The sequence below is a fragment of the Anser cygnoides genome, chromosome 1 (genome assembly GCF_040182565.1).
Source record: "Anser cygnoides isolate HZ-2024a breed goose chromosome 1, Taihu_goose_T2T_genome, whole genome shotgun sequence".
Taxonomy (NCBI): Eukaryota; Metazoa; Chordata; class Aves; order Anseriformes; family Anatidae; genus Anser; species Anser cygnoides.
In genome coordinates, this window is record NC_089873.1 from 187,480,609 (window position 1) to 187,493,836 (window position 13,228).

The following is a 13,228-nucleotide window of genomic DNA, read 5'->3' on the forward strand; positions in this document are numbered from 1 at the left end:
ACTGCACAGAAGTCCAGTTTGATAAAATATGTTGGACACATTTTCTGCTTTTATATTTCATTTATAACTGCAAGAATTCTAAGTAAGAATGCACTGCAGCATATTAGGCAATGACTTTTATGAACATTTAGCAATGTACAATTAAAAGAATGTGCAGAGCAAAACACATGATATTTAATGATAAACAGAATTCCTGACTTCAATTCTATTTATTGGAGTTTGCTTCATATGCCATTTACCTGCATATACAATGAGAGATTATAGCTAATGAAATGCCTTTAAAACAACAAAGATATTCTTATTTTTCTAGTAATTATTTATTACCGCAACTTCTTTTATAAGACACTCAGCCAACCAAATAGAAAATTAAAATTAAAAATAAAAATCACTATAGCCTCACAAGGACTAAGATTATCTTCTGATTGAAATGAAAAATACATTTCTCTAATCCTGATTTGCTTATAAACACAAAATCACTGTGTATATTTTATAAAAGTTAACAAAAAAATGAACTGAAACAAATAAAAGCTGGCAAAAACAATACACTCCGTTGTTTATGATTTTCCCTAGACAGAATAAACATGACCAACAGCCACATTGCTTAGTGAAGTACCAAAAGCTGCATAAACTACTGCAACATAAGAACCTACAAAAATATGGTTCACTGGCATAGTGTTGGCTTCTAAAAAAATATGCAATATATATTATTTGATTTTTAGCTTATATCAGTAAACACAAGTATATTTGCATAAGTAAGCATTGACAAACAAGCAAGCTGTAACTTTTTTTTCATTTTTCCAATGATAATTAGGATACTAGAGGCAACAGAAAATGTTAATAAATCATCCCAGGCTAAAATCCGTGATTCTTTCTCAATTCATATTTTAATTAATTCTAAGTAATAGATTTCAATATACTATGCAAGTTGTTCCTCCTCCCCCCTCCAAAAAAAAGTTTAACGGTAAGTATCTCAATCTGCTTCTCCTTTGCAATTTGAAGAAGAAAAGCAATAAAGGCATCCACCATTTAACTCCAAAGATTACCACAATGGTCAAGAAAATACTTTGAAAACATGAGCGGAGTGCACAGATAAGAGTGCCCGAACAATGGTAGTATTCAGTGATACAGCCATGAGGTGCAACCAGCCATTTGAGGTCATTTGGGCTAAGAACACTAACATACTTATGACAATGCCAGCTGTTCAATAATATCCATTTAACTGACAATGAGAATATAACACTTCCTGATCTGGTGGGACTTGCCTGAACTCGCCAATTTTCCCTTCACAGTTGTTGTTTATAATAATAAGAGTGCTCTACCTCACACAACAAAATCTGATAGCAGAATGACCTATTAAAGAGAAAAAAAAATCCTAACAATGTTGATCCAATGGGTGTTCTTTTGCTTAAACCCCAACCATTGCTTAAAACCCAACCATTATCCAAGTATGGAACGCCTATAAAAATTTGTAAACTCTAGGTGTGCAGCAGCTCTCAAATGATTCCATAATTCTATATTAACAGCTACCAATAACAGTATTTAAAATGTATGAGCAGTCACCTTGTTTCAAGAAGAATCTAAGGTGGGTGCTCACACAAAATAGAAGTTGTGGTCAACCTACTGCAGCCCTGTAGTGTTTTTTAATGCTTTTTTAATAAAGATATACTTCAGAAATACAGAATAAGACTCATCTCTCCAATCATTTTAATGTTAAGTTCCCTCTAAAGGTGACAGGGACAACTGATGAGGTGATATGCCCCCATGTTAATTGAGGTGTTTAGCATTTTATGAATTACTAATAACCTTCTGAATGGAGTATTTTTCTAAAATGACCAAGGTAGAAATTTAACTGAATAGGTTCCAGTAAAGTAACCTTTTGGTGGCTACAGTTATATGATATTAATGCTACAGTCAGCATAAATTTCTGTACTCTGTGTATGAGAATTCATTTCTCAAATTCTGAAATATGAGGGCTCCTCACACAGGATGAAGGAAAAATTCCTAATCAGATAGGAAAAAGTATTTTTCACTTCACACTGAAATCAGTCTAAAATCAAACCCATGCAGGCAGATGAACAAAAAATATTCTCTTAATGAAGCACTTACTAAATAAGCCTTCTCTAATATGATTCTAAGACCCAAAAAAATATTATTATAAAAATATAAAAAGTATATATAAAAGTATATATATATACATATATATATATATTTATATATAAGTATATATAAAACAATATTAGAAAATAATATTAGAAATTCTTTGCTACTAAGGCACACTTCATTTTTCTTATCTCATTCCAAACTTCTCTGTTACAACAGATGCTTATTGTTTATTGAATTATTTCAGAAAAGCAGCCTCAGTATTAAGCTATGCATACAGACAAAAGCCATCAGCTTTTCTATGCAATTCATGAAAAAGCGCTTCACTTTTATTCTAAACTTTTCATGTATTTTCTTGCACTTTACTGTTTACATTATGTTGGAAACTGACTGCATATTGTTTTTTCTTAAGACTTTAAGACATTTCTGACATTTTTGCAGGTTTTCTGTAAATTCAGATTTTTTTCTTAAAAATCATAACATACCTGGTTTTTTTTATTTTTTATTTTCCTTCAGAATTTTAGTTCTTGTAGATGCAATTAAATTATGAACTATTTTTTTAGAACTGCTTAAAGATTTGAAACATGATTTAGCATATCTTTGAGTTAAAACTTGATTCCTCACATTTACTTGTTTTTATTATTATTTTTTTAACAGTTTTATGAAGAAACTACAGGAATCTTGTCATACTGGAAAATTTAATCACATCAACACACATGAGAGTTAGCTCTTTACACATTGCAGGTTGAGCCTGCAATAAAACAGGTTTCCCTTCTCCCCAAAGGATGTTGACAGTTGCACATTTTATCACAATTTCTATGTTTAGTGTAACTAAGATAGGCTGGACATTTAATGAAAATTATATTCATTAGAAGCTTGGAAACTACAGCCCAACAAGAGAAACAAAGGTTTCCTTGTGTAAATCTTCAACAGTTTATTTTTAAACACTAACATTTGAGCATATTTTCTTTTTAGAGACCTAAAAGAAAACTGTTTTCCACTATAACCATACAAACAGCTTGCCATATTTGAAGCATTTCAGTACTAGGAAACAAGTGCAGTGATGGATCCAATTAAGATTTAAGTCTTTGAAAGAATATGCAGCTGAATTTCTACACAGCCAATCTGTTCTGTATCAGCAGATATTACTCCTCTTCCTCAGTAAAAGATTGTTTTAAAGGAAAAAAAATTGACTGTTAATGTATTTATTTAAAATAGGCTTGTTTCCAAAGTACGTCACAGAGTTTTATTCACTACTGATGGAGAAAACCAAGGTGAATCACTTTTATATATGTGGTCTGCTTCAGTAAAACAGAAAAGGAGAAGTAATGAAGCTTTTTTTTTTTTAGGACAGCCTAATATATCACAATAGAAGAATAACAACACTAAAAAAAAAAATATCTTCAAACTTCTGAATTAAATCAATATAAAACAATGAATCCAGCCATATACCTGTCAAATGAGTGAAACTGCATGGGGAGAATAGCCTGAGCTTCTCTCTTCAGAGCAGGATCAGGGTAAGGGATTGGATCTGGACCACATTCTGCTATTTCAACAGGGGCTGCCACGAGACTTTTCAGTATTTCCTTGACATTGATGCCTTTACTTTGGCTGATACTGGATATTGATGATGAGGGTTTCAAGATTTCACTTGGGCTTTCGGTTAAGCTCTCCTGAGATTTTTTCACTTCCGAAGACAAAGTAGACAACAGCTCGCTCATAGCATCAGGGCCTGTGCTGGTCTCCAAGTCTGTCCCATTCAAAATACTGGGCATCTGTTCTTCTCCAATTCCTGAATCCGTATGAGGAATAGAGCTTTCCAGCTGAATATCTTCAACTGGTGTTGGTGTTTCTTTATCTTTGATATTTTCTGGAAATACAGTTGGTGTCTCTGTAGTGAAATAGAAATTTGGAACAATACTTATAATTTAGTTTGATTTTTTTTTCCACAAATATAATCAGTAGATTTTGTAAGACAGAAACATAAGTTTTAGAAAGCCCACAAATCTTAGTAGTTTACAGCAAAAACACATTCTACATACAAAACATTTTGGTTTAAACAGCTGTTTGGCATATATAAAGGCTTGTAAGAGGGAGCCCAAAGCTGCATTATGCAAGCTCAGTGACATTTAGAAATTACAGCCTGCTACTCACGCAGTAATCAAATAGAAGAATACTGCCAGCAACAACATTAAAAATCATAACCTATATAGACTGCATATCAACATCATCTGTAAGACTATTGGAAAAGAAAAAGGTAACCCCATTAACGCTTTAGGATTACTGTAAACTTTAGGATTTTTATTGCTGTCAGCAAATATTAAGCTTGCATTCAAAAGAAAAGTGCTACGCCTTTTGTTTTCTTAATCCTTTTGTTTAAAATGTACATTATACACATTTTACACACATGGTGATTATACTGAATACAAATTTATTTATACACAAATAAAAAAGGTGTTATTTATTCTTTAAATAACTCCTCCTCCACAAAAGGTAAAATTCAGTACTTCTTTCTGGCAAACATTCAGAACAAAATAAACAGAGCTTTATAGAGATGGGAGAGTGAAATCTGTTGAGTTTGGAACATTTCCAGATTGAAACGGGCTCTACAACATATTGTAACCGAGGAAGTGTCCGTCTATTAATTATTGCAGTGAACAGACAACACTTTCTGTTTATAAGAATTCTGATAAGAATAATTTGATATGTTTAGTAGAAAGTTAGCTAAAGTTGTGAATAACTTGCATATTCATCTTTTTGGTTACATCTTTTAGAGCAATAGATTGTGGCTATTTTTAATGAGAAAAAGCTTGCACTTAAAGTGATTTTTTAATTTATTTTCATACTACCTTAGTTTCATTTGGTCATTTGCATTGTTATAAAATTTAGCCTGCCTGTGTATGAAATAGTTAGGTGTTTTTTTTTTTTTTTTTTTTATGGTTCTGATATAGAAGTAAGTCTTGATATTATAGAAAACATTTTAGAACATAGATAAAGCTTTGCCCATCTAGCTATTTCAAACAAAATATCCTTCAACAATTTGACTTGAATAACACGTACATACTTTATTACTAATTTTGTAATATAAACAGCTATAAAATATCTATGCATTTACCACAGAGGCATAAGTGTGTATATGCACATGCACAGAAAAAAAATAAATCCATATAAGATTATTTATTTGAAATATGCTAGTGTAAAGCTAATCATATCTGCAAGTGTTGACAAACATATAGATAGAATAAGTTTTTAAAAACACAAAGCTGAATGGCCCATTATACTGAATAGTGTTTTCTTTTTTTAACAGCCATAAATGTTGAAACCACTTCCTCCTTCTCTTTCTCTTAATTGCTTGAAACACTTCTTACCAAATGGACATGAGCCCTGTTTTGTGAAGCAGGAAGTAGAAACCAGATTTATGAGCTGCATACGATGCACTTAGCATCTGCTGTTTCAGGAAGTAAAAAAATCCGTATCTACTTAGTACTGCCTATATTTGGCACAGAAGGACATCTGATCCACAGAATAAGCCTAATGAATTTTCTGCTTGTTTGTCTTTCTTAACTTTATCCATCCAAAGACAACAGCTAAATGAAGGAAAGAGCAGGACTGGACAAGCGGTCAAGCAGATTGCTCCCCTGTTTAAACAGGATTTGCATCTCTGTGCTGAACACCCTACCTGCTTGGGGAGGCAGCAATATAAAATGCACAGAGACCAGAACAGAAATTCACAGCCAACAAAAGTGCAGTGATAGTTGCAGGAATTGTGACTAGAAGTTGTGACTACTTTATGATTATTCAAATTAAGATTTGAATAGCTTGAAGAGACAAGTGGTAATTTAATTCTTACTTGCTAATAAACAACGTAAAAATTGCATCTTTAGGGAACTAAATACTGTGATCCTTGCTCCTTGAGAAAAAGACTCAAATTATAAAAACACTAAAGCAAATATTCTTTCAGTTATTACTATTACAGTTATTTAAAGCACAGCTGAAAAGGAAATAAAATAAACATATAGTTTGAGCCTAAAAAACAACATGCAAGGAAGGAAAAAAGGAATAGCCATCAAAGAAAGCTATATTATAAGTCCAGTAGTGGACAGCAAGTGAGAACTGCTGAAAGTGAAATGAAGGTACTTATTGAAATCTGTGCTAAATAAAGTAATATGAGGTTCCACTATGATACAAATTAAGAAGACAGTAGATTACATGGTGAAGGTAGGGTACACAACTTCAATTTTCATTAAGGTCAACAATGTTGAACACAAAGCTAAAGGCAGTAAAACTAATGTGGTTCTGGAAATTTGTTGTGATTTTGCAGCTACAGAGTTAATTTCCTTTGTAGAGGCTCACATGATGCTGTGTTTTGTATTTTTGATGAAAATAGTGGAGATAACACACTGATGTTTTTTGTTGCAGAGCACTGCTCACACGGAGCCAAGGACTGTTCTGGTCCTTGTGCTGACATGCCAGTGAGGAGGCTGGGGGAGCATGAAGAGCTGGGAGGGGACACAGGCTAGACAGCTGACCCATATTGACCAAAAAGGATATTCCACACCATACAATGTCATGCTCAGAAATAAAAGTTGGTGTAAAGAAGGAAGAAGGGCGATATTTTCAGAGTGATGGCATTTGTCTTCCCAAGAAACCATTATGCGCGATGAACCCTGCTTTCCTGGATGTGGTCTGCCTGCTGACGGGAAGTAGTAAATGAATTCCTTGTTTTGCTTTGCTTGCGTGCATGGCTTTTGCTTTACCTAGTAAACTGTCCCTATCTCAACTTTTTACCTTTCCGATTCTCTCCCCTATCCCACCTGGGGAGAGTGAGCAAAGAGCTGGGTGGCAGTTATCTGCCTGCCAAGGCTAAACCACGACAAAATTCAAATGTTCTAATTAAACCAGAATTATTTAAATGTATTGAAATCATGGGAATTGACTGACTCCAAGCCAATTTTGAAAGAAACAATCTATGAAATTACTGGTCTAATAGAAAGTATTTTTCCCAGATGTAAGTGGAGACAGCGACATATGACTGGAGAATATCAAATGTAGTTTTTCCTTTTAAGAAAGGGAAAAAGAAAGATCTGGACAACTACAAGACTTCAACAGTAAGCAAGATTTCAGAATTTATTTTGGAGTAAAGAATAGTAATGGTGTGGAATAAGACAGATTACAAAATGGCTTTGCTGAAAGACTAAACTAAGAGCTTCCTTAATAGTTATTGGTCAAAGAAAATATGGCCCAAATAGTCAATTTCAGCAAACCTTGGGTGTCACAAATGATTTTACTTTAGCGTGGAGAAACTGGAAATTAATAGAAGGTGAAAAAAGAAACTGGGTAAGAAGGAGCCATCAAGTAGTTTCAAAAGAAAAAGTATCAGAGGGAAACAACCATGGAAGCTATCTTGTTTAAAACTTTAATCACGATTTCAGGAAGAAAAGTAGGTACACTCTAGTGCAACTTACTGATGACAAAGTTGTAAGGTAAAACTCATGAACAAAAGGAATTAAGGTAGAAGGGCAAATTAAATTAAATAGGTCAAAGCTATGCATTCAGTGACTAACACAAAGGTTCCTGTAACAACTGGAATTCAGCAACTGGAAATGGCCGAAAAGAAGGACCTGGACACATCAACCCCTGGGTAACTAGTGACCAATACAATGATGTGATGGAAAAGGCAAACATGATTCCAAACTTTTATAAAAAAATAGAAAAGAACCAAAAAAAAAAAAAAGTCCTGAAACAGTTCAGTATTAAAGGCATTAGAAAAGGCTTTGGTAGTTTCATTGTGGAATACTGTATACATAGCTGTATTTGAGGAAGATGAAATGCCACCATAGAGACACATTCTCACATAAAAAAGTGGTGTATTCTTGCAGAAAAAAAAAAAGGAGTTTGGCTGATATAGTCTGGCCAAATTACTACTGAGAGGGTATACAACAGCTATTATACATATATTTTTAGGATACAAAATCTGGAAAAAGGATTTAAGTTAAATGGAAGAGTTGGCATGAGATAAACTGAATGCAAATCCACTATGAATAAATTTTGTTTGGGAAGTGACAGCCATCAGTATGGAATTAAGGTTCTAGAATATCCTTCCAGTCAGAGTAGCAGGTTCAAAAAACAGAACTAATTTCCATATGGTATAAATAGGAGTTACCTTAATTACTCAGCAGGTTTCTTATTCTCATTTGGGAACAACGGATTACAAAAGACCCAAGAGAATTGCACCATTTGAAGTCAAAAGTGGAAGGAAAATTAAATTTGTGGATATAGAATTTAGATATGACATTCCATACAATCCATAACAACTAATTAAAATGATTTAAGAATACAAATAACAAGAGAAGTTATTCTACATGAAGATAAGTGCAACGATACTTCATTTCTGCAGAAACCAGACTTGTATTTGCACTTTTCTTATTGTGTCTCCAGTGTGTATTAAGAACTGCAGTGAATATTAATGTATATTAATAACTGCAGTGAATATTAATATACTGCACTAAGTCAATTAAGCTTAGTCTGATGTATCACCACAAATGGTAATCTTCTAAAAACTGCTGATATCCAAAGCATTAACTCTTATTTTTCAAAACATAAAGCAAGCCAAATGAACAAAAATTTGTCAAATTTATTTTTTGTAAATCAAAACAAAATAAATTCAGAATAGATAAAACTGATTATTAATTGTCTTTAAAATAAGAATACTAGTGAGTTGGTTTTTGTGAAATTCAGAAAAAAATATGTCTGAAAAGACATAAAAACCTTCTGCATCAGCATTATTATTGGTACTATTATAGGTAAACTTTAAGCTCCTGAGAATGGGTCACAGAAAACAACCAATTTTAGTTGCAACAGTGCATATCCACAAGTTTTATTCCTCATTTGTTCTGTGTCAAAGCACTTCTGTAGCCTACACGCTTCAGAAATAAAGAATCAGTACTGAACACCGCTTCACATTGTTATTCTGTAAAAATCTTAAATCTGTAATGTATGCTTTCATAAAAATTCTAAATACTCAAACAACTTAGCAAAATGATAGTTTTAAACATGAACAGAAGCAAAAATATAACTGATTACATCTGTCTATGTTATAACATTCTGACAGTAAGCTTGTAAATTTTCAGCAAACCTCATCAGTTTTCCACAGCACTAGGCCATGTCAGTAGACAAAGCAGAAACATTACTAGATCTAGTGATCTTAACCCTGTCAGAAACAGGCAGTTGGAAGCCAGATGCCTCCTCTTTACTGTTTTTCATTGTAACTAATGAGTTCGTCTACGACATTATGGGAAAAATATGGGCTTAAGGTAACTAAATGACATGTTGTATATCTGGTAACCTCACCCATCACACTCTTTCCCTAAAATATCTTGTTTGCTTGTGATTTATGAAGTGTACTGAAATTGTTTTAACTTTTTGTTTACCTAAATAGTTCTTGTACTGCTTCTAAATACCTAAAAAAAATGCAACCCCCCACCATGTTTATTACCTAAATAATGAGACACTTCATGTTTGTAGCAAACATAAGATTTTGCCATTATAAAAAAAATGACATCACAAAATATTCTGTTTTTAATCTTTATTACTTTAAAAAAAATGGAGAAAATGTGCACATATTTCTATGGTCTTTTTTTCTCTTCATTTGATTAAAAAACACACCTAGACAAAAATTAGCTGAAAATTTTCCAAATAAAAAAGAAAAAAAAGAAGAAAATCATTATTTTTAACCACTTACAATATGTCTGAATATATTAGTTTCCACCTCCTGAGGAAATCTATTTGAAAGTTGCATTATCCTAACCATTGTCAATTTTTTGCAATATAGCAAGATTTGGTAATGGAAGCTTCGGGATCAATATTAGTATGAGTTCCTGCCATTTTTCAGTCTGCACATGCACTGGAAAATGTATGTGTTGTTTTCTGTACAGATATTCTAAGACACTAATTATAACCTTATTACCTGTATTTTACAGACCCCTCCGTAGTATTCTACATTTTTAAAGACAGCATACATCCCAGGCTCAAAAGCTTTCAAGCCAACAAGGCAGTGATATTACAGTTTCCCCCATAGGTGGTAGGGTCAACTCTTCAATGGCTAAGCTCTAGGCTATAAAGAGATGGTGAAAAAGTTCCTCCTAGCAATACTGATCTACTAGTTTTCACTTATGAGAAGCAGCACAGTTATACAGAAATTAAAAAAATAAATATGAGGATGCAATCAAAGAGTAATAAGGGTCTGATATAAAATTACAATGAAAGGAATAACCAAAAACGGAATTGCAATGGAAATGTACTCAGAAGCTGAGGCACAACAGTAAAGATCACACTAAAAAGAACATTAGCATGCCAAGCTGTTCTATATCTGCTCAGTAACTTTGGTCCTATTGGCATTTCTATTTCTACATGGAAGTTATCACAGAGTACAGAATAAGTTCTCTGTCCTCCTGGTCCTGGCCTAACCACGTAATGTGCACTCCTTTCAGCAGCCTAGACAGTACTACTCTTCATGTAACTACTACACATTAATGGGCAAATTTGGCCATGTCCCACTAATGTACTTCATGGAATTCTGTTATTTCTGGTGCAAGGTTATCTGACTAACAGCGACTTGTATTTTGCAGCATTCATTTGCAGAACAAAAAGGCTCTGAAATGGGAGAGAAATGGAGAAGTGACAGGGTGGGGGATTCAAGATCGGTAAGTGATGAAGAGCCTGTATGGAAGAGAACAGAGTTGTCATCAGCCAGCTTCTCAAATGGACACTTGTAAGTCCATGTCTTCTCCTTTTGCTCACTGGAAATTAATTCTGTTTGCTTAAATTCCTCAGAAGTCTTAATTTCCACTCCACCTTCCACCCCACAATCAATTCTGGACTCAGGCAGGCATACAGAGCAGCTCCTTCTACCTTGATCAAATAAAGAGTATTAAAAGAGTCACTTAAGACTTATAACTCTTGATCTGTTTAGGCAATGTCTTTAATCAAAGTCTTGATTCTGTCTTACTATCACCTTCCTTACTAACAAAACCTCCTTCACTCAGTGCTCAATAAACGTGTACATCAGTCTGACTGATTACCTGGTTACCAAACAAAATTTCAATGACCCCACAACTATTCAGGCCAAAGCTAACTAAGGCAATTAAATACAAAAGTCATAAGAAAAAATAAATTTAAGAAAATGTAAACCTGTAATAAAGATATATCAATTTTCGAGTAAATAAGTTGCTTGCATTTGAAAGAAAAAACAAATGCAAATCAGGAACAGTATGATAGCATGTTTGAATTTTTGTAGGTGAATTTCCCTAGTTTTTGTCAGATTCTATTTTATTTTTGTCTTGTGTAAACTCAAAAAGCACACACATAATGAAAGACTATCTGTGAAGAAATTAGGGGAAAAAAGGATCAGAGGAACAGACACTAAGTGAACATGGCAGAATGGTGGACAGAAAGAAGAAAATTGTGATTCTCACTCTGTTGGATATTACAGGTTTCTACCATCCTTTCTTACAATTTTAAAAGAAAAAATAGATGAGCCGGTAGTTATCTACAATAATATCTGTATTTCTGACTCACTATGGGAAAGCTGATAATTTTGTTTAGACATTTATTGCAAAACTAATAACAACAACAAAAAATCTGTCACATAGGTTACAAAATCCAGTCACAAAAAATAAGTGAAGAATAAAATATTCCATAGACATGATGAAACTTATACTAAAAGCATTATATTAAGAAATATAGAAAAACTTAGGAAAAAAATAAAAGAACTTTTAAAACATCTGTAATTTGTACAAACAAATCAAAGTGTTAATGTTATTTGACCAAAACCAATATAAATTACAATTGCTTCATGGGTATGTAATGATTGATTAATTAATAATGAACTATATGTATCTTCTGATCCCTTAAGTAGAGGGTGAAGGGTAATAAATATTTGATCAAAATGTATTTATTATTACACCAAGATCTCAAAATATACTTCCTCTCAGAGGCAGTTAGAATAGGTGGCATATATTTTATATAATCAGGAAAGCAATATAGTAATCTGGAGCAGCATGCAGAAAATCAATTTTTTATCATTCACATGATTATCATTCATTTCCCTTATAACATTTAACTCAACTTCTTGAAAGCATATGGACAACTATATTCTGAGGAAGATGGAGCCACAGATTTTATCAGGGCTTTGTGGAGGCAAAGATATTGGGAGAAGCAATATAAATTAGTCCCTTAGCCCAGTTTGTGTAGTTAGACTGCTGTCCTTTTGCAAAAGAGGTATTTTAAAAATAGGCTGTAAATCTGTATGCTACTACACTAGGAATACAAATAATGGTATAGCAATGGACAATACTCAGCAATCAGAAAAAAGATGCTTTACTTGCCTCAGAAGAAAAAGCAATTTCTGCAACTTCTTAATATATTTACTTCTATCAAGAAAAAAATCAATAGCTTTCAGTCCATCCACAGCACATACCTTTAAAAATCTGTTCATTTACAGTGTTTGGGAAAAATACAGACAGCAATATCAAAGGAGATGAAAAGCCAATCCAATTTTGATAAAGTGTTGTGATAAGTGACACACCAATGTTCTCTGCACAATATGATATAAGGCAATTTGAACTGTTGCAACACTTTCATTTCCAAAACACTCCTGAATAATGTTAAGTGGTAACATCATTTTTTTGACTGAAAATATCTTTCCATTATTTGTGTAGTATTAATTGTGTGTTTAGGAATTTATAGGCTCCCATTTAATGTGCAAAAAAAAGATCATTCACACCTTTCCACTGCTGGAGATGTGGAGATGCAAGTACTGTTGAAACAATATAATAACCCTTCAGTGTAAGCAAGCATAGCTTTAATAATGACCAGAAATGAGAAAACTCATCCTACTGTTCCTGCCCACCATAACGAAAACTACTTCAAATTCATAGCCATACCTTAAAGAGGTTATTTGGTTTTATATAAGGCTGTTTAGCTGCTTTTAACAGAAGACACAACACTCATCTATTTTTTCATAGGCTTATTCCACCAATTTGATATTTCTGCTCTCGAAATATACACCGATTACCCTCTATCTAGTAAGAGAAAGGGCTACTCCCAGTGTTTCAGTCTTGACTTCCAC

General features: G+C 33.2%; 1 protein-coding gene across 11 annotated transcripts in view; it reads right to left on the minus strand.

Moving 5' to 3' along the window:
* NBEA (neurobeachin) overlaps positions 1 to 13,228 on the minus strand; it is a 521,005-nt gene that overhangs the window by 312,211 nt on the left and 195,566 nt on the right. For all 11 annotated transcript variants that reach the window (XM_048081219.2, XM_066989702.1, XM_048081215.2 and 8 more), the window contains one exon: positions 3,553 to 3,991. In XM_048081219.2, the coding sequence (XP_047937176.2) occupies positions 3,553 to 3,991 (439 nt within the window). The remainder of the gene's footprint in view (positions 1 to 3,552; positions 3,992 to 13,228) is intronic.